The 21,477-nt window shown below is 43.5% G+C and overlaps 1 protein-coding gene across 1 annotated transcript in view; it reads right to left on the bottom strand.

The window, feature by feature from the left end:
* Positions 1-21,477, bottom strand: part of IQGAP1 (IQ motif containing GTPase activating protein 1) — a gene marked incomplete in the record, with an annotated part of 184,544 nt that overhangs the window by 123,047 nt on the left and 40,020 nt on the right. The window contains 8 exon segments of the mRNA XM_034782917.1: positions 5,637-5,800; positions 7,176-7,266; positions 8,328-8,506; positions 8,854-8,967; positions 9,623-9,690; positions 12,950-13,026; positions 15,602-15,679; positions 16,099-16,255. Of these exon segments, the coding sequence (XP_034638808.1) occupies positions 5,637-5,800; positions 7,176-7,266; positions 8,328-8,506; positions 8,854-8,967; positions 9,623-9,690; positions 12,950-13,026; positions 15,602-15,679; positions 16,099-16,255 (928 nt within the window).

Here is a 21,477-nt window from a genome sequence, read left to right as displayed (position 1 = left end):
GCACAAGTCCATGGGGCCGGATGCGCTGCATCCGAGGGTGCTAAAGGAGTTGGCGGATGTGATTGCAGAGCCATTGGCCATTATCTTTGAAAACTCATGGCGATCGGGGGAGGTCCCGGATGACTGGAAAAAGGCTAATGTAGTGCCCATCTTTAAAAAAGGGAAGAAGGAGGATCCGGGGAACTACAGGCCAGTCAGCCTCACCTCAGTCCCTGGAAAAATCATGGAGCAGGTCCTCAAGGAATCAATTCTGAAGCTCTTAGAGAAGAGGAAAGTGATCAGGAACAGTCAGCATGGATTTACCAAGGGCAAGTCATGCCTCACTAACCTAATTGCTTTTATGAGGAGATAACTGGCTCTGTGGATGAGGGGAAAGCAGTGGATGTATTATTCCTTGACTTTAGCAAAGCTATTTATACAGTCTCCCACAGTAGTCTTGCCAGCAAGTTAAAGAAGTATGGGATGGATGAATGAACTATAAGGTGGATAGAAAGCTGGCTAGACCGTCGGGCTCAACGGGTAGTGATCAACGGCTCCATGTCTAGTTGGCAGCCGGTTTCAAGCAGAGTGCCCCAAGGGTCGGTCTGGGGCTGGTTTTGTTCAATATCTTCATCAATGATCTGGAGGATGGCGTGGACTACACTTTCAGCAAGTTTGCAGATGACACTAAACTGGGAGGAGTGGTTGATAGGCTGGAGGGTAGGAATAGGATACAGAGGGACATAGACAAATTAAAGGATTGGGCCAAAAGAAATCTGATGAGGTTCAACAAGGACAAATGCAGAGTCCTGCACTTAGGACGGAAGAATCCCATGCACTGCTACAGACTAGGGACCGAATGGCTATGCAGCAGTTCTGCAGAAAAGGACCTAGGGGTAACAGTGGACGGGAAGCTGGATATGAGTCAACAGTGTGCCTTGTTGCCAAGAAGGCTAACGGCATTTTGGGCTGTATAATTAGGGGTATTGCCAGCAGATCGAGTTACGTGATCATTCCCCTCTATTCAACATTGGTGAGGCCTCACCTGGAGTACTGTGTCCAGTTTTGGGTCCCACACTACAAGAAGGATGTGGAAAAATTGGAAAGAGTCCAGCGGAGGGCAACAAAAATGGTTAGGGGGCTGGAGCACATGTCTTATGAGGAGAGGCTGAGGGAACTGGGATTGTTTAGTCTGCAGAAGAGAAGAATGAGGGGGGATTAGATAGCTGCTTTCAACTACCTGAAAGGGGGTTCCAAAGAGGATATATCTAGACTGTTCTCAGTGGTACCTGATGACAGAACAAGGAGTAATAGTCTCAAGTTGCAGTTGGGGAGGTTTAGGTTGGATATTAGGAAAAACTTTTTCACTAGAAGGGTGGTGAAGCGCTGGAATGGGTTACCGAGTGAGGTGGTGGAATCTCCTTCCTTAGAGGTTTTTAAGGTCAGGCTTGACAAAGCCCTGGCTGGGATGATTTAGTTGGGAACTGATCCTGCTTTGAGCAGGGGGTTGGACTAGATGACCTCCTGAGGTCCCTTCCAACCCTGATATTCTATGATTCTGCAGCAGCAGAATGCGAGCTGGGACCACAACTCACATGATCATTTGATGGTGAGATGATACACCAACCTTAGCCAGCCCTGTAATGAACACAAGTGAAATCTGGCTAGCGTTGCCATGTACATGCAAGCTAACATGGTCAAGAAGTATGCAGGAGAATGATGGGTTGAGTCTCTATGGGAAGAGGGGCAGGGCCGGCTCCAGGCACCAGCTTACCAAGCAGGTGCTTGGGGCGGCCACTTCAGAGAGGGGCGGCACGTCCAGCTGTTTGGCAGCAATTCGGCGGACGGTCCCTCACTCCTGCTCGGAGCAAAGGACCTCCCACCGAATTGCCGCTGCAGATCGCGATCACGGCTTTTTTTTGTTTTGTTTTGTTTTTTTCGTTTGGCTGCTTGGGGCAGCCAAAACCCTGGAGCCAGCCCTGAAGAGGGGGAAATCAATGCAGGGAACTATGCCTATCCCAGTCTTCAGATCTCCCTTGCCTCAACAAGGAAGCCGTACCAGTTTTCAGTGCTGAGGTGGGAGTCCATGCCAAAATGGTCTTTGATGGTCCTGAATCCTTTCCTGAGGGTGCTGTGCAATTTTTGCAAGTACCAACACAGTAGGCCCCGTGTGCCTGCCAGCAGAGGCATTGGCTGACTGGGACCTAGAAGAGACTGGATCCATCTTTGAAGTCAATCCTCACTCTTCAGGATCTGTACTCTCTCTCTCTCATTGATTGTTCCAAGGGATATAACTTCAGATGAGTGTTCCAATTGAAAAGGAATGGCAAACCAAGCAGCTATCTAGTACATGTCTCTCACTGAGACAAAAAAAGACAGTGGCCATGGCCATCTGTGAATGGCATAAGTCTGTCACAGGATGGCTATGGTTTGAAGCCCAAGGGCTTTGAATCCACCATTTTTGGCCCAGATACGGGTGCAAAGTGCCAAGGAAAATTTAAATTTAAATCTGTTTGGGTTTATAAAAGAATTAAATAAAAAAGGAGGAAAAGGAATTAACCCTATCTAACTAATTAATTTGCAAGAAGCAGATTCTGCTCGGGAGTAGTGTGAAGACACCACTTGTTCCATCTTGCTTCCACTAGCAGTGAGAGAGCTGAGGAACACTTATGGCTGCTCTGCCCTTTATTCTCTTGGGTGGAGGGGCACAAGGACATACATGGCGCAGGCACGGCCCAACAATGCTATTAAGAGAGTCTGATCTCACATGCATAGGCGTGCACATACCTTAGAGTGGATCCAAACTGACACATACTTGAAGAACAATTCTTTATTACTTGGAGCTTGCTGCAAAGGCTAAAGACCTTTCAATATCACTGTCAGATATCTCAAACTGGGAATTACTATACACTCATTAAGCTAGTCATCCATCTAACCGCTGGCTTGTGAAAGTGCATGTGACACAATTACCTTGGAACCTAGTGCTCTGAGCCTCAGTTTCCCTCTTCTGGCAGTAGGCATTTCAATCTCCCACTTTTGGCTAGGCCAACTCCAGTGCTTCTTACTGGCCTCTGGCCAAATCATAAACCCATCCCCTTTTCCCAAAGTAAACAGAAAGTCCAAAACAAACAATCATTCTGCAATCTCAGGTTGGATCATCAACCCAACTCCAGGCTCAAAAATTCTTCCACTCCTTATGTCCGGAGAGGAAGGTTTCACATCACCTTCCTCAATAAGCCTGCAGGGGTTCGGCCCTCCTTCTACTCTGAGTTCCGGCCCAGACACACTGTACAAGCATAAGAACATAAGAACGGCCATATTGGGTCAAACCAAAGGTCCATCCAGCCCAGTATCCTGTCTACCGACAGTGGCCAATGCCAGGTGCCCCAGAGGGAGTTAAGTTAACAAGTAATGATCAAGTGATCTCTCTCTTGCCATCCACCTCCACTCTCTGACAAACAGAGGCTAGAGACACCATTCCTTACCCATCCTGGCTAATAGCCATTAATGGATTTAACCTCCATGAGTTTATCTAGTTCTCTTTTAAACCCTGTTATAGTCCTAGCCTTCACAACCTCCTCAGGCAAGGAGTTCCACAGGCTGACTGTGCGCTGTGTGAAGAACTTCCTTTTATTTGTTTTAAACCTGCTGCCCATTAATTTCATTTGGTGGCCCCTAGTTCTTATATTATGGGAACAAGTAAATAACTTTTCCTTATTCACTTTCTCCACACCACTCATGATTTTATAGACCTCTATCATATCCCCCCCTTAGTCTCCTCTTTTCCAAGCTGAAAAGTCCTAGCCTCTAATCTCTCCTCATATGGGACCCGTTCCAAACCCCTAATCATTTTAGTTGCCCTTTTCTGAACTAAAATGGTTCACCTTCTCAGACCCCTTGCTTAAATTCCCTCAACCACTTTTTACCTCCACCTGCTTGTAGGCCTTTTCCACAGCCCCTTCCTTGTGTTTGGGCATGGCTCTCTCTTTCTCTCTTTTCCTTTGGCCCACTTCAGAGAGCCTCCTAGCACTCTCTGCCTCCATCTGGCTCTATTGTGGGGAGCAGGAAAACTCTTCTACATGTCTCTCCCTGATCCTAGTTTTCTTGCAGGTCTCTTCCCCTACCAAGCTAAGCAGGCTCTTCTCTTGTATAGAAAGTTTCAAAACCCATCATCATGTGATGAGGCAGATCATTAGGAACAGGTAGGCCCACTGCAAATCCCTCATCAAAATCTACTTCTGCTGGGATGCCTATAATCTGTAAAATTGGGATAATACTTTCCTACCACCCAAAGGCAGAGGATAAGTTAATGTCTACGAGACACTCAAATGCTATAGTGAAGAGCATTATGAATAAATCAATCTTCAAGAAGAAAATGTGTTGACCCGCCATAAGACCTATGACAGCTCAACAATTTTAGGAGGGTTGCCAATGGACTCAACCAGAATTATGAAATGTAATAATGATCTTTATCTTCTTAATGTTTGTCTGCTCATGGACTTCAAAAATGTCAGAGCTTTATTCTCAGTTGAATAAACTGAATTGTTGCCTTTATTCCTGGCTCTGAATGTACTTGGTATCCTACTTCTTTACCATGTTAGACCTTGTAAAAGACAAATTATTAAAAATATACCATAGTAATAATTATCCCCTCCAACATTGCAGTCCTCCGTAATAATATGCATACAAATATTACATAAACTAGTTTACTTTGAGGCCCTACTAAGTTTAGAAAACTACACTAATGCATTCTATAAACAGCATTCATATACAATATACATGCAAAATTCACTGAAAGTTAGGCTTAAAATAAGAAGATAATCTTTAAGTTATCTATAAGGAAAAAATATTATATGCTTATCTGTATCATAGGTATTTACAATAAAGTACTTGAGCACTGAACATAGTAAAGTAAGAGCATAAAACGTTATATACATACATATATATTCATTATGTATTTATTTATATTTTACATTTAAGTGTATACATACATATTATTATAGTTATATACACACACTTTATATAAACTCTTCTCCTATGCTGAGGTTACAGCTATGTAATAAATACATTTATCATGCACTCTGTTCACTACAATAATGTTCCAGACCCTGAGCAGGTTCAAACCCATCACAAAAATACTTCCTTTCCATACTCCCAAAGGTGGACTCTCCCCCTCCATAATCACACCTGTCCAAGGTCCAGAATGAGCAAGATTCAGTCTTGGACTAGGAACTGCTTTTCCATACACAAAAATATGATTACTTTGAAATCTGCAAACTTTAAATTACTGGATACAAGAGTTCCTCAATATTGTAGTGGGTCCCTAGGATTCACTCCCAGCCCTTGAAGACCCTGAAATATCAGCCTTTAAGTTGTGACATTTACCATTCATGAGTAATGCTGCCATTTCAAACTCACACTGATAAAGCCTTTATACCATATCATCAAGTATTCCATTATATGTACACAATCACAATATCTCTTGCACATGTGTTATGCTGTTGGATTACTAAATTTACTTTTTAAATACTTTTTAAAGTTTTCCAAAGTAACATTAACTCTCATATGGGAGGTTTGTGATCATCCCATATAATTAATGTGTGATGGTTTGTGGTATTATAAATACTTTCACAATGATTACATACGCTTTTCCATACCTCCTGTTTCTGCTGCCTGTCACTCAAGAGCTGCTTGAGATACCAGTCACAATTTTCTCGCTGTAATCCTCGGAGTCCCAGGGCTGGTGATGTCAAAACTTCAAATAATGCTAATGCATCTCCCTGTTCCAAAACCAGATCTATCTTTGATAGGGCTGAATGTGCTAGGGAGAGAGCAAAGTAAAGTAAGGGTCAAAAGCTAAATGTAGCAATCATTAGGCTTCTATAGCAGAGGCCTCAAAGGCATCTCTTCCTGAACACTACTGACCGATAGTTTAGGCCTGGAAGTCTCCAAGTCAGACTCCAAAATCACTCAGGAGGACTTTAACAAGTGAAAGAGATGAAAATGATATGTAATACTCAGGGCACAGAGTTTAATGGGGATCCTTCACTTCTTTAAGGGGCCAGGGGAGGGACAAGGGGCAGGATGAATTCATAATATAGAGCAGGGGTCAGCAACCTACGGCACGTGTGCCAAACACGGCACGCGAGCCGATTTTAAGTGGCATGCAGCTCCCTTCCGCGGTCCTGGACCCCAACCCCACTCAACCCCCCCGCTCACCGCTCTCCCCTGCGGGGGCAGGAGACAGAAGCTTGGTTCTGCGGCAGCCAAGCTTTCCCTCTCCCCCGCTTCTTCCCCCAGAGGTGCTTTCCTGCCCCTACTCCTCTCCGTCCCTGGCCAATCAGCTGATGGCCCTAGAGAGGGTGAGGGGGAAGAGCGGCAGCGTGCACACTGCACCGTAGAGGACACAGAGAGAGGTAGGGACGGAGCCTGGGGGAAAGGGGTGGAACAGGGCATATACCTTCCAGCCCTCTGCCCTGAGCGGCTCAGGGCAGGGGGCTGGGAGCACCCCCACAAGCCGAGCAACCCAACCTTCTGCCCTGCACCCCCCACCCCTCTGCCCTGAACCCCCCCACCCCACACACCCATCCCTCTGCCCTGCATCCTCACAGCCCCATCCCTCTGCCCTGAACCCCCATACCCCCAGCCGTCTGCCCTGAACCCCCCCACCCAACACACCCCCCAGCCCTCTACCCTGACCCCTGAAACACACACACACACACACACACACACACACACACACACACACAGGTCTGGGGTCCCGGCCATAGGCCCTGATCAGCCCTCTACCGGCCTAGGTGAACAAAACCCCAGGCTGGCAGCGAGCTGAGCAGGCTGGTGGCGTAAGATCAGCATTTTAATTTAATTTTAAATGACGCTTCTTAAACATTTTGAAAACCTTGTTTACTTTACCTACAATATTTTAGTTATATAATATAGACTTATAGAAAGAGACCTTCTAAAAACGTTAAAATGTATTACCGGCACACAAAACCTTAAATTAGAGTGAATAAATGAAGACTCGGCACACCACTTCTGAAAGGTTGCTGACCCCGATATAGAGAAATACTATGAACAAATACAGCAAGGAGAGCTACTCAACTTAGTTCAAAGTACAGGGATGGAAGGGGGAGTAAAGGAGCCACACAAGTCTGAATACTCTTTATCCAGGTCTATTAGTTCAGTGGGAAACTTACTGTTGACTTTGTTGACATTGCCCTGAATTTCAGCTTGAGTCAGCAGCTCTTCGTACACATCCCTCTCTCTCTCTGAATTCTCAGAGCCAGTCTGACAATGAAAAAAAATTTTAAATGCAGCTCTAGAGTAGACTTTGCAGTGTGTTGTTTACAGGCCTCTTACAGTCCTCCAACAGAAAGGGCAATGAACATAACTAATGTACACCTACATGAAGTTCTAAACCACTGCACAAGAGGTCAGTAACAACTACACACACAGAAAAGGGAGTCCTGAAAGTGAATATCCCTAGGTGTGTACACACACACACACTCTATAGATCTCCAGCAAACAGAGAAGGATATACAATACATAAGACTGGATGATTTCATTTAACAGCTCTGTGTGGGCACACAGAAGGAATCCCAGGACGTATAATGCAATAGATCCAGTTAGGCAGACATATACAGGTTCTCAAACTGGAAATGTTCCAAACCAAATAAATGGATATGATATTCCAGAACAGGCCACATATCTAAGTATTGCTAATTTGCCTATCACTATGGCAGAGAGCAGACAACCAATAGTCTGGGTAGAATTCTGTAAGCAGATTCATTTACAAAGTAACATACCAAGCTTTTGGGACCATAGTGTTTAGACTTGGATGTGTAGTGCTTGTAAATATCAGCCTCTATAGAGTAGGATTACTCACAGCCTAGGTAGACTTGGAGAACAAGATTCACTAAGCAAGTTTAGTCTAGGTGAAGTTCTAGAAATAGTTCAAATTTTGTGGGATGGTGGGTTTGTTACATATATACATTAGGAAGACTCAAAAATTCTATACAAAAAGAGGACAGGCTTTATTGATGTCTAGAATAAGACAGCTCCTCTATGTTCTTCCACCATGCATATTCCTTGGGAATCTGTGTGTAAGGGATTCAACTACAAATCAGATGTAAAACTATAATGTCTGTTTTCTTCAATCTCATAATAGATTAAATTAATCCCTGGAAACTACAATGGAATTTCACTAAGGATAAATCTGGCCTAACATCTTACACAAAAGACTGAACAATATGGTTTCACTGGATTCCATGAGCAATCTCCTTTGGTGACATAATGAACTCAATACAATGAAGATGAATTCGTAACTAGAAAGGAACATTGATTTTTACCCTGTTTTTGGCATTCTCCATCTTGTCCTTCTTTGCCCGATACAATGTGTCCTGATAGATTGATGCCAGCAGTTCATCAAGATTCACCAACATGGCATTGGAGTTTTTCATTGCCAACAGGGTGTCAGCTGGAACTTGGTGGTCAATTGCTTCATTAATGGCAATAACAGCAGCATGCACTGAAAAACAAATCACAGCTTCCCTGTTAACTGCAAAGATGAATGCTCTGTCCTGTAATAAATTAAAGGCTTATCTGGTAAAGAAGAAAACAGCTGACTAGAGCTTTGGCATTGTTGCAAGAATTATCAGTATATAAATTTTTGACAACGGTAGTACTTATTTCCTGATATTGTAGTTTGATTTTGACCAAATCACATTCCGATTTTCTAACAAAAATGTCTTGGCCATAGAAGGCCTGTGTTGACTTAAACAATAGGGACTATTATAGCCAGCACTATAACATGCACTTTCTATCCAGTCTGGCAATTTAAACGGTCACAGAGGATGAAAATCCATTTCCCCTTACATGCTGCTTCATCCACAGAGAGTTCGTTAGCTAAAATTCCTCCAATCTTGCTGAAGGCAGGCATCTGAATTCCATACTTCTCCAGCTCACTCCTCATGTTACTGATCTCCTCCTCTGAAACACAGAGGGGAAGGGTGTAATGTGGGCAAAACATTCAGAATCAGTCCTAAGATCAGCTATTGCCACAGAAAAATTAGAACAGCTACAATAGATTGCAAATTGCCCTTTCACGAATACTTTGTGCATGCAGTCTGAGAAGAGACAAAACTCTCCTATATTCGTTCCAGTCATTCAAATGGGAGGGCCTCACAGAAGTCTGTCTCACTACATAGTTTTGTGCTCCTAGCGACAAAGGTTTGAAACAGATTACGTGATCCCTGTACGTCTCAAAGTATGGCTGCCAGCAGGGCAAGGAAAGTACATACAAAACATCCTACAAAGCTTGTTTTCTTCTGCAGCTGGTTCTCTGGAAGGAAAAAGACTAAAGCCAAGGGAAGGGGAGGGAGAGACAGTGGAGATATACTACTGTTAACAGAGCCAATAACTAAATAATTCAGAATAAAACTTCCTCCTAAAATTCTGGAGTCTCCTTCCCCAGCTAGTATGGGAGGAATCCCCCACCCACTAAACACAAATGAAGTTACAGCCCTGGCTGCCTTTGGGCATTAATCCCCCTCTGTCCATTATGTACAGCATCTACTGGAGTAAGTAAACAGGGCATGCAAATTCATAAACATTCAAATCTCAGAGAAGCAAGAAATCTCCATACCTGTGAAGTCCACCTTCCCATATAAATCTTGAATCTGAGGGGCCAGTCCCAGTTTAAACAGGTACAGACTAGGAAACATAATGGAGGAATAATTAGCACTAATTACTCCTTGTCGTCTTTACCCCACTCACAAGTAAATTAAGGGAGAGAGAGATACTGGGAAACATTCAGCTAAGTGGAAAGACTTCTAGATGGTTAAAACCTGCCTTTTCAATTGTGATGGTGATTGATTCTCCCAGTGAAGCGTTTGTGTATGAAGGAATGTCACCGTGAAAAAACAATATACCCCTCTCCAGAAAGAAAGATCCATATTTAAAAGTTCCCTTCTGATCAGCAGACATCTGGTTGCACATCTGGGTAACTTCCCACCAAAGATTTGCTTTATTTTGTTGGTTAACAGCACAGAGCCAGCCCAACCCTACAGGCACAAAACACACCATGCAGCTACCTAGGGTGGTAAGGAACGTTTGTATATTCTTTACTGCACTAGGTAACTGCAAGGTGTGCTGGTGCCTATAGGGTTGGGATTGCAAAGTGAAGTAAGATAAATTGAATTAAGGCCACTCTAATTCTGAATATAAGTGTCAACACCAGGGTTTAATGCAATTTAGTTTATCCACTTTAAATTCACACTTTTAGTTAATTCAGATTAACTTTCCTGAGTGTCCCCATGTAGACAAGTCCTTACTCTTGGAGACCTATATGTTGCCCATTATTTATATTTCAGCAAAAAGCTGACTCATTCTGAATATCTGGATTCTGATTTACACATCACTGGCAAAGAGGACCAGACTGATAAGGAGATATGAACATCTGCCAGCTGAGCCCAACTACTCAAAGAATAACTGCAGCAGCTATCGTGAAGCTGCCAGTAAGGAGGCGCTTCACCACTAACAATGACCCAAATCCTTTCATACTGGGCAAAGGAGCATACACTACACAGTTCCATAATTGGCCATCACACAGTGTCAAGTGTTCCTGACCGCAAGTTATACTAAATGTTGGGAACTGGGTTGAAAGCAGGTTCACTTCTACAAACAATCTGATTCTACACCAGCCTGAAACTTCTGTTGATGTTCAGCTATTTGCAATCTATCTTGATGTTTCCTCCTCAGATTTCACCCTGCCAAAGGATCAGAAAGCAAAAGAACAAGCTCCTTCTTGAGGACTGAAACTGAGTGAGCATAAGATGGAGACCCAAACTGATATGGCTCAGTGCTCTTTATACAGAAATGTCTTCAGGAGTGTTCATGTGAAGCCCACTAAATATTCTTCTGCAATCAGATTGGAAACCTGCATCCAAACTGGTTTATCAGGAAGGACTAAGTCATTGCAATGCAATGTTCTATCTCTCTAGAGCATGAAGCGGGAGCAAAACTATCCACTTCAACACACTCTAATGAGGCAAAGACAGAAGTACCTAGCACAGCCAAATGGATCTTTCTAGTTACCTCAAGAGGTGAGAGATTAGCCCTCTGACCTCTGAAAGGGTTTTAAAGCTTTACATGGCTTTTCACAAAGCCCCCAAAAGTCTCCCTGATTTATCCTAAAAATAAACATGCTGCACACAGAAGGTTGGCCTCACTTTACCTGCTGCTCAGCTGAACAAACAAGCCTGCACCTATTCTCTCCAGACACAAACTGAAATTCATAGTTTATTAGCAGGTGAAAATGACAGTGTTGTCACTTCCCCTTCTGCCTCTCACACTGCAGGTCTAGATATAGATTCAGACAGTGCATACAACCGTGAAAATCTAGAACCATTATAGAAGTAAACATGCATCACATGAGACAGAATGGGGCATGTGCATACTCATGCTTCTGAACACCCACAGTACGTTCATACCCTTCCTAAGATTAATTTTCAATTCAGTGATATTTTATTAGCATGACAAGCTATACAAGTGTGGCCAAAGCGAGGGTGGGAGTGGGAAGAGTAGACCCTTTAAAGCAAACCCAAGACAGCACTTCACACTATATGTTTGGGATTTGATCCTCGTGACCAGCTGTCATTAGTGTCCATTCCTGATCTGGTGGCAGGACAATACATAATGTGATACTATCTCGATTCTCTTTTATGGTCACACAAATACTGTAGATTCCACTTATTGGGCAACCCCTTGGTAGCCAGCAAAAAGTTGCTATTATCCAGCAGCTGCTAATAAGTGGAAGGTAGGTTTGTGAGACAGCAGTCAAAGAAGGAAGTGCCAGAACTTCACTTCCCTGGCTGCAGCCTTGCAAACCTGCCTGCAGGCAGGACAGCAGCAGGGAGGGGGGCTGCAGCCTGGATGCCAGGGCTTTCCAAAGGGAGTGGGGGCCCTGAGGGCCCACAGAACTGCATGGTACCTTTCCCTGCATTCTCCACACATCACAGCAATTCTTTCCCTATGTGGAGTCTCCCAGCAGGGTGTAGCCCAGAACAGCACAGGGAGGGGTACCACTGGGCTACTGCCCCTCTCACCCCAGCTACTGCTCTGCCCACAGCTACTGCCTTCCCCCACCTCTCCTCCCCACCCGCCTCTTACCTCCTGTGCAGAGCCTGTGCACATGCAGGTTTTCCAGCCTGCTGCCCCCTCCCCACCCTCCACTATTGCTTTGACGACAGCCTCCTCTCCCCTCCCAGCCACTTACTTCCTGTGCAGTCTCAGTGTGCAGGCAGGCTTCCATGGCTGCAACAGGGGCGCTCAGCACATTCCAGTGCTTCCTTCTGGGGCCGCAGCCCCACAAACCTGCCTGCAGGTAGAACCTTTCTCCCAAAAGACGTTGTGAATAAGCAACATAAGTTGCCACTATCCAGATCCCATTAATATTAAAGTCAATGGGGTGGGATTGGTTTCCAGCAAAATGTTGCTATTAACTAAGTTGTTTATATCTGGGTCACTATTAAGTGGAACCTACTATATATGCTTCTCTGGGGTAGGGCACTCTATACTGCACACACCTTCAAAAGGCTCGGATTACACTTCTTGCTTCATGATACCGTGATTCACAAATATGCACATATACACACACAGTCCCCAAGGAAGGAGATTCACAGCTGTACGCACCCCATCTCTAAGGCTTGGGAATCTCAAGATGTATATGCTGCCGCCAATGGCTGGTGATATCACTGACTCTTAAACATGCATAGCACTTATCACTGGAAACATAAATGCATTCATCATTTCATAGATGCCACTCCTGAAAGCTGCAGATCTTCCTTTAAGCCCACAGTACATTCACCCCCCACCAACTCTGAATCAGAATGCATTTGCATTCCCACAGACTTCAGATTTCTAGGTAGCCTTCATTCACTCACAATTCAGCCTCCTACCTAACACACATTACCTGAGTGCATGGATACAATAGATGCAGCGTGGCATGTTCTTCCGATCATAGATGTCAGTAGTTTCTGGGTAGAAAATCTGAATATAAAACAAAGTTAACCATCAGAATAATACCCTACTCTAGCCATCCTAGTAGGAAGGATTCTGACAATCCTAAAACTCCTCCAGCCCAGTCATGAGATAGGTAGTTCTTGGAGCACAACGTGTCTCCCCTCCACTTTGTACCCCACTGAGGCTCCTCCTAGCTGAAGCCCCACATTTCTCCCATGCGTCTACCAACAAACCTGTTCCCCACTTTCCTTACATGTACTCTCACATACACATCCCTGCTCAGCCCCATGCCCCTTTTATGTGACCACCGCGCATTGGCTCCCCACAGAGATACTGTGTGGTGTACCTGGGGAACTGGGTTGGAGATGCTGAGGGAGCCAAGAGATGAGCAGGGATATTTACATGAGGGGTTGGGGAAGAGGATTTTGTTTGGACTGGGTGGGCAGAAGGGGACTATGTGTGAGTGGCCTAGGAGAATGGTAAAGACAGTGTTGTGCTGCAAGGCACCTGGGGCCATATTTTCCAACAAATGTTGGGGGTCATATTTTTAATTGTTCATCCCCAGTATCTCCTATTATCACATTCTTGGATCTAGAGCTCTTTTGAAAGTCAGGCTCCTTAAAGGGTTAACGTGGAAGGCGTCACTACATAGATTCTAAGGCCAGAAGGGACCATTATGACAGTCTGACCTCCTGTGAGCATATCCATTCTTGATTTAAAAATTGTCAGTAATGGAGAAACCATCATGACCCTTGGCAAATTGTTCCAATGGTTAATTACTCTTGCTGTTAAAAAAAATATATATATATAGGCCTTATTTGCAGTCTGCATTTATCTAACTTCAACTTCCAGCCATTAAATGTTAGACCTTCCTCTGCTAGATAAGAGCCCATTATTAAATACTTGTTCTCCCTGTAGATACTTATAGACTGTAAATCAAATCACTCCTCAGCCTTCTATTTATTGTATTAAGCTAAATAGACTGAGCATCCTGAGTCTATCATTATAAGGCATGTTTTCTAATCCTTTAAATCATTCTTGTGGGTCTTCTCTAAACACTCTCCAATGTATCAACATTCTTCTTGAATTGTGGGCACCAGAAGTGGACACAGTATTCCAGAAGTGGTCATACCAGTGCCAAATACAGAGGTAAAAAATCCTCTCTACTCCTATTCGAGATTCCCCCATTAATGCATCCCAACATCACATTAGCTCTTTTCGCCACAGCATTACCCTGGGAGCTCATATTCAGCTGATTATTTGTCATGACCCACAAATCTTTTTCACAATCAGAAGTGCTGACTATTTCCGGGTTATCTTTAACAAAGCACTTACTTTTCTTGGAAGGATATGTGCCTGTGTGTGTTCCTTACTGCTGTGTACCCTCGCAAAATGACAAGTGTCTCTGCACAAAGGCTTCACACTTGCACTCCCCTCAATTCTGCTGCCTCAGTTCCTTGGTGCTCTAGGCAGCTGTGAAATGGGGAGCATTTGATGTGTGACTGCCTTGATGCAGAGACACTGGGCTCTATCTCAGGTCCCCTGCTCTGACATAGCCTTCCAACAAGCCCCCCTCTCTACCAGCGAAGTCTTCCCCCCAGTCCCCTTACATATTGCTGCTATATTCCCTCCATTTCCTCAAAGCCTTACTCAAGCCCTCATGCCTGACCCAAGTCCCATTCTCTCCGCTGTCCCCCACATTCTCTCTCTTCTCACCCAACATCCTCCAGAGCACCATCTCTCTCCCAGAGCCCATTCCTATACTTCCTGCTGCTCCTCTAAATCACTAGGAGTTCATGCATAGCACAGCTGATAAGTCAGGAGAGAGTTGGGTGGCAAATGTTGACGAAATCCTAAAAATAACAGTTTCAAGTGAGTATTTTTTTAAAAATGCAGACAGCAGGTTAAAGTATATAATAGTGACCCTTGTGTGATTAAACACATGGACTGTTCCTCTTACACGTAATAAAACTGTGAGGAAAAGTTGTGTTGGGTATAAATCAATGCTCATGGTTTGACTTTCAGTACAATGTTCCCAAAGATTTATAGATTTTAAGGCCAGAAGGGACCATGATGATCATTTAGTTGGACCTCTTGTATAACACAGGTCATGGAATTTCACCCAGTTACCCCTGTACTTAGGCCAATAATTTGTGTTTAACTAAAGCATCTTTCCAAAAGGCTTGATTTGAAGACTTCAAGAGACAGAGAATCCACCACTGCTCCACAAGAGATGGAAAATCCACCACTTCCAAAAATTGTTGCTCCTTTTATCCATGATTTTCCTATGATGATTCCTAAAAATTGCCATGACCAAACTGTAGCTCAGGCATGCTGCTCAACAGAATGAAAAATAAAAATTTTGTACTGCAGATCTCACCCAAAATAATGAGTGTTAAGCATTTGGTACTAAAGCAGGAATTCACTGCCTCCCAATCATACAAACAGGGATGGGAATGGAATATTTTAACAAACTTCAGAATTTCAAAGGAGAACCAAGTCTAGGAAACTAAGGTTTAGCTAGGCAGAGTTTATTGAATCCTGTGTGTTTGCAAATTCATCCCACAACTTTCAAAACCTGGCGGTGTAGTGCAGAAATTACCTTGGGGAGGCCAATTTCAGCCATGGCATTCAACCACTGAATAACGTTATCAGTATGACGGAAATGGAGACCAGTTGCCTGAAATAAAGAGGGGAGGGAAAAAAGCACATGAATCATCACAACCACTGTGAGTACCAGGGAACTTTGCTAAGGCATGCATCTGATAAGTGCTACTTACAACAGCTAAACTTTTCCAGGGATCTGAGGTCTTAAGTACTATGATGAAAGCTTTCTACAGCCAGTTACATTTAAGGCTTACAAAAGGCCAGCTTTCTCAGACTCTCACATGCACACAAACTCAGACTAAACTAGAGATCTTCCTTCATCTGATATTCTATAGTTCAGGAAGAGTTAACTTACATTTTTTCAGTCTAAATTTGCCACAATCTATTACTCACTCATTCACTGACAGTTCCTCTACAACCATATGACCTGAAGTCTCCCTCCTATCTCAGACCTCTCTAGCCATCCTAGTTCCCAGAATGGAGAGGTCTCACCTTATATCTGGTTTGTTCCCGGTCATAGATTTTCTTCAGAGACACCACCTTGGGGGAGAAAAAGTTTCCAAGTTTGGCTAGATAGACTCCATTCCTTAGCCCCTCCTCCAGCTCTGTTGTGGGAGGTAGATCCTCATTAAGGCAGGCCTCCATCCATCTGAAAATGTAAAAAGGACAGGAAAGGAGTAGGTCATTTGAGAGCTTTTATGATGTGTTCCATTTACTCTCCTCTTGGGGTACATTAGCTGCTCATTTTCTGAGCAAGTTCAGTGTTGCTGCTGTCACATCTTTTCCCATTGTATGATTTATGTATTAGGCACTGATGGGCAGTGTTATAAGACAGTGTGTACCACAAGATGCTGCTGTTTGGCCTCAGGTTTGAAGTGCTTCCCTTTCAGCTTTTAGGCTACCCACACTGAAGTTACTTCACATGAAAAAGTGAGCAGAAATACCGAACCCAAAAGTCTTAGAAAGTTTCACAAAAATATTTTTTAAACAATCACTCTTATAAACATCCTCTTACCCATTAATTTCTTTTCTTCTGGTCACCGTGTACTTTACATTTGCCTAAATATATTAGCCAAACTAAATTACCTCTAGTTTGAATCATCCTCCTGAGCACAGACTCATCTACTAGGTCTCCCTTTGTTGAGCTCCTCTATATGCAATATCACCTAATCCCTCACCAGTTATTAGTTGCTCCATCTCACTGATTCAAGTTCTTTTAGTGCAGTCTCACAGCTGAGACCTCAGATTCTGTGGTCATGTTTGCCTCTTTCCTGTATTTTCTCCCATTCTCTTACATATTTCAGACTTTAAATTAAAGTAAGTGAAGATACAGAATACTAGCTGCTACTGTAAGTATGATCTCATTTTCATTACTAAAGAGTTCCGTGTTCCCATCCAGTATCACAGCTTTCAATCAGCTCTTCCTTTATCTCTTATTTCTTCCTATCTAATTTAATGTCTGTTACTGTAGTACCTGAAGACAACAAAGATTACAGAAAGTAAATAATCTGAACAACTAATGTCCCCACTGAGAAAATAAGTCTGGTTTTACCTCTTTAGGGAAGTTGTCATGGGAAATCTAATGTATTCAGATAGGATTTATAGTTTGCTCTGAAGGAGGTAAGACCTTTGGTCATTTAATATTTGTGGAAGGGATTTCCACAACCATGGTTCATCTTCTAAAAGATCTATTGCCTTTCTCTGGAGCACGTGTCACTGTTAACTTAGTACTTCTAGAGTTCAGAGTTTCTGAGGGACACACCTACCTTGGTAAGGTCATGGTGAAACAGAAAAGTGATTTTCAAGATATTTAGGGTGTAGAAGATCAAGATCCAAATCTTAAAATCAGATCTGGTATTGCAACATGAGTAAGGCTAAGATTTAGTCATGGGTATTTTTGGTAAAAGCCATGGACAGGTCACAAGCTGTGCATTTTTATTTATTGCCCGTGACCTGTCCATGGCTTTTACCAAAAATACCCCTCACTAAATCTACTTCTGGGGCACCATTGCTGGGGCAGGCCCTGCTAGAGGGGGGGCCAACTCCAGTGCTGGGGGTTGACTATACCCCGGCCACTGCTCCCGGGGACCGCTCTCCCAACGGCTTCCGGGCACCCCAGGACCACTGCTGCTCAGGTGGTCCCCAGGGCACCCCCAGGACTGCTGTTCAGGCGCTCCCGGAGCCAGTCACACTGGCCGCTGTTCCAGCAGTCCCTGGAGCCTGCTGCAGCTGGCCGTGGGGCAGCCCGCAGGACCATTGCTCAAATGCTCCTGGGGCCACCCCCGGGACCAACCGCTCCAGCCACTGCTTGTGCGGTCCCTGGAGCCAGCTGCCTGAGCAATGGCCGGTGCAGCTGGCTCTGGGGTGGCCCCCGGGACCACTGCTCGGGAGCTTCCCAGGGCCGCCACCAGGACTACTGTTCAGGTGCAGTGACCAGCTGCACCGGTCAGGTGGCCCCCAGAGCCAGCTGGCCCTGGGGCCAGTTGCTCAGGTAGCCCTGAAATCAGCTGCAACAGCTGCTGCAGAAGTCACAGAGGTCGCTGAAAGTCATGGAATCCGTGACTTCTGCAACCTCCCTGAAAGAATCACAGCCTTAAACATGAGCTACTGTACTGTATTGAGCTCAGATAACTTAAAGACAAGGAAAGTAACACTGAAGTGGGGGAGGGGTCCTGGCCGAAAGAAATCCACCCAGTAAGACTGCTGAAGCTTGTGAGAAAGATCTTTGCTTTGAATTCATTTAGCTTGTTAAGTTGGACATTAATTGCATTTTACCTTTTATTCTCTTGTAACCAATTCTGACTTTATGCCTCATTATTTGTAATTACTTAAAATCTTTCTGTGGTTAATAAATTTGTTTTGTTGTTTTATCTAAACCAGTATGCTCAGGTTGAAGTGATTGGGAAACTCTATTTGAGATAATAGGATTTGTGCGCATCATTTTCTATTCATAAAATGATGGACTTTATATGAGCTTGCATTGTCCAGGAGCCGGTTAGGCAGTATAAGACTCATTCTCACACTGGGTGGAGGCATTCCCAACTAAAAAATATGACTGCGTTGACAAGAGCTAAACAATTCGTGTATAATTTGATCAGTTGGCTTGGGGGAAGGGGGTCAGTGGTTCCTAAGATAATGGAGTCAGACAGTGCTAGAGGATTTGTTGGATCAGTGGTTAAGGGATATGCACACCGCTGGACATCGATCAGACATTTCACATTGCTTATCATCCCGAAGCAGCGGGGCAAGTGGAAAGAATTAATAGAACCATTAAAACTGAATTAGATCAACCTGGCCCCTCAGCGTGCTTATTGGAGTTAGACAATGAGGACAGAGTTAGGTCCATGACAGTCAGCTCAAAGCATACAAAGGTAGGTAAAGAAAGAAGCAAGACATGGTTTCTTCCCTTTTTGTCTTGCAGGTCTGCAACCATGAAATGGTGGAGGCTTACAACATTGTGTCCCCTGATGTGGTGGGCGTGGAGATGGTCCCAAGGTTCAGAGACACTCCAGTCAGTGATCCCCTGGTCCCAAACCACCACAGAAGTATGTCAGACCCCAGCGGTACAATAAGAATAGACAGAAAAATTATCTATTACTTACCATCCAGGGCTAAATGGGATTGATCAGCCTTTCTGGGAAATTTGTCTTGTTCGGACACTGGGGTAGTCTCTGGGGCAATTGAGAACTACAAGGGGTGTGTTCAGTTGGTATCTGTGGGCCAAAGTGGACAACTAGAGAAGGGGCTGTATGGTTTGAAAGTTTATGAGTATATAATACATCCCAGGAAAATATTAGTATAGAAATATACTGTATAAATAAATATTAGTATATAAATAAGTCAGGGTTTTTTCTAAGGCAAAACAATTGTACTTCAGTAGCTCCAGGATGGTTGGTGGGTGTATATGTAAATAAAGTCCACCTGTTTTTGGTGGCAAAGAACAAAACACACAACACAGTACCTCTACCATAAACCCCCCTGAAAATTACGCTCTTCCTCTATGTCCCATGACCACTCCACGGCCAGAAAATGGTATTTTTATACTCTCCACTCATGAAACAGTGGTAGATGATGTAGGGTGGATATACCTCCCGTTTATTTTGGATTTTATTAAATACAGATTCCCTGGGACCTGCTTAGTCCTATATAAGAAATGGTTTACCAATAATATTAAATCCCAGATCAGATTATGGCAGAGTCCTGTCGGAGGCATACATCAATTGCTTAAAAATACTAGGAAGAAAAGAGATACTTTGGCAACTACATTGGGTGAAGCAGGAGTTGGAGTTTCACTATGCAGTTCTGCAAACACTGAAGGGTCAAATCTTAGAATTAACTTTTTAGCCAAAAGTTTTGGAAAAACTATCAGAAAAGGAGGTGGGTTCAGTAGCCTAACACTGTAGCAGGACATGATGACTATTAGAAATATGCACTCCATTGCATAAACTTTTAAATGAATTAATATATCTGTAAATACTGTGAGTCATTGAGTAATAACATTTCTCAAAGGTGCCACAGGACTCTGTTGCTTTTTACAGATCCAGACTAACACGGCTACCCCTCTGATACTTAACATTTCTCAAGAAATTGTTTACAGCATATATGGTATTTAACTTGTTATGCATTTAACAAGAGACAGAAAGTGGGGGGAAAGGTCAAGATTGTTAAACAGCACACTGATCTGGGTCACACTAGTGGAAAAGGAAATGTACTATTGAAAAGAAAATGTGCAATTTCTTTGGACAGAATGTCGTAGGCCTTGGGCACCACATGAAATTAATAATGGGACTTTGCCAATCATGATTGCTATTCCCAGATGGACAGCAAGTCCTATAGAATTAGTATGTGTTACAGTATGGGTATTTTGAGAATCTAATATATAGACAACAGTATCCTAGAGTTAATGTGGCAATAAGGGATGGTGTTGAGATAAACACCACATGTTGTTAAAGAACCAGGCACAGTTAGATGGTTCTGTGAATGCAGCTACCTCAGAAGGAAGTTAGGGCAGATTAATCACCAAGGACCGAGTGAAAGAGGTGATACAGCTCAGTGACACCATGTGTGCACTGGGATGCCACCACTTTTCAGTTGGTACAATACCATATTAGGGGAACCTGGATGGGTTTTGTCTAAAGCTCATCTCTCTGACTCAGATTGGGACCCATGCACGATAGTCAAGTGTACGGATTGAGGAGAACATGACAGATGAAGTGATGGACAACAATGAATGGGAATAATTAGTGACTAGTCTCTTTGTACCCATATCTCCCTTGTCTATTAACACAATTGATTTAGAAAAGAGAAACATACAGCAACTCGTGCCTATTACCCAACTGATAGCTGAGCAACAACAAATTGAGGACAGAGCTGTACAGGTTATGGAAACACCTCGGTAGGCCATACCAGCAGAGATGAGCTTGCACCACCTGGTGGGTACTTGAAGTTTAGTCTTCATGGTAGTTCAAATAACAACAACTATTGTGGTCATGGGAATGTGCTGCTGGATAATAAATTTGAAAAAGCAAGCACAGAAAGAAAGATGATGCAAATGAAACAAATGCAAACATAGGAGAAAACAAAAGGGTGTGGAACATAGGGCTGGCTTAGCTGACATGGGCAGGTCCAAGTTAAGACAAGACAAGCTCAGAAATGTAATTGCTGAAATAACTAACTATTGTGAACATGTTTAGTAAATAAGGGAGCCAGAAACTAACTAAATTAACTCTTGTGGGTATGTTTATAGTAAACAAAGTAGGCAGAAAAAACACTGAATTTATAAGCTTGCTTTATGCAATCTGCAAAGCGACTGGTCTTTATATGCAAGAAGTATAGCTAGGAAAGATGCATATACATTATGTGGCACGAATT

Source organism: Trachemys scripta, chromosome 10 (genome assembly GCF_013100865.1).
Source record: "Trachemys scripta elegans isolate TJP31775 chromosome 10, CAS_Tse_1.0, whole genome shotgun sequence".
Classification (NCBI taxonomy): Eukaryota; Metazoa; Chordata; order Testudines; family Emydidae; genus Trachemys; species Trachemys scripta.
This window is presented reverse-complemented; position numbering and strand designations above follow the sequence as displayed.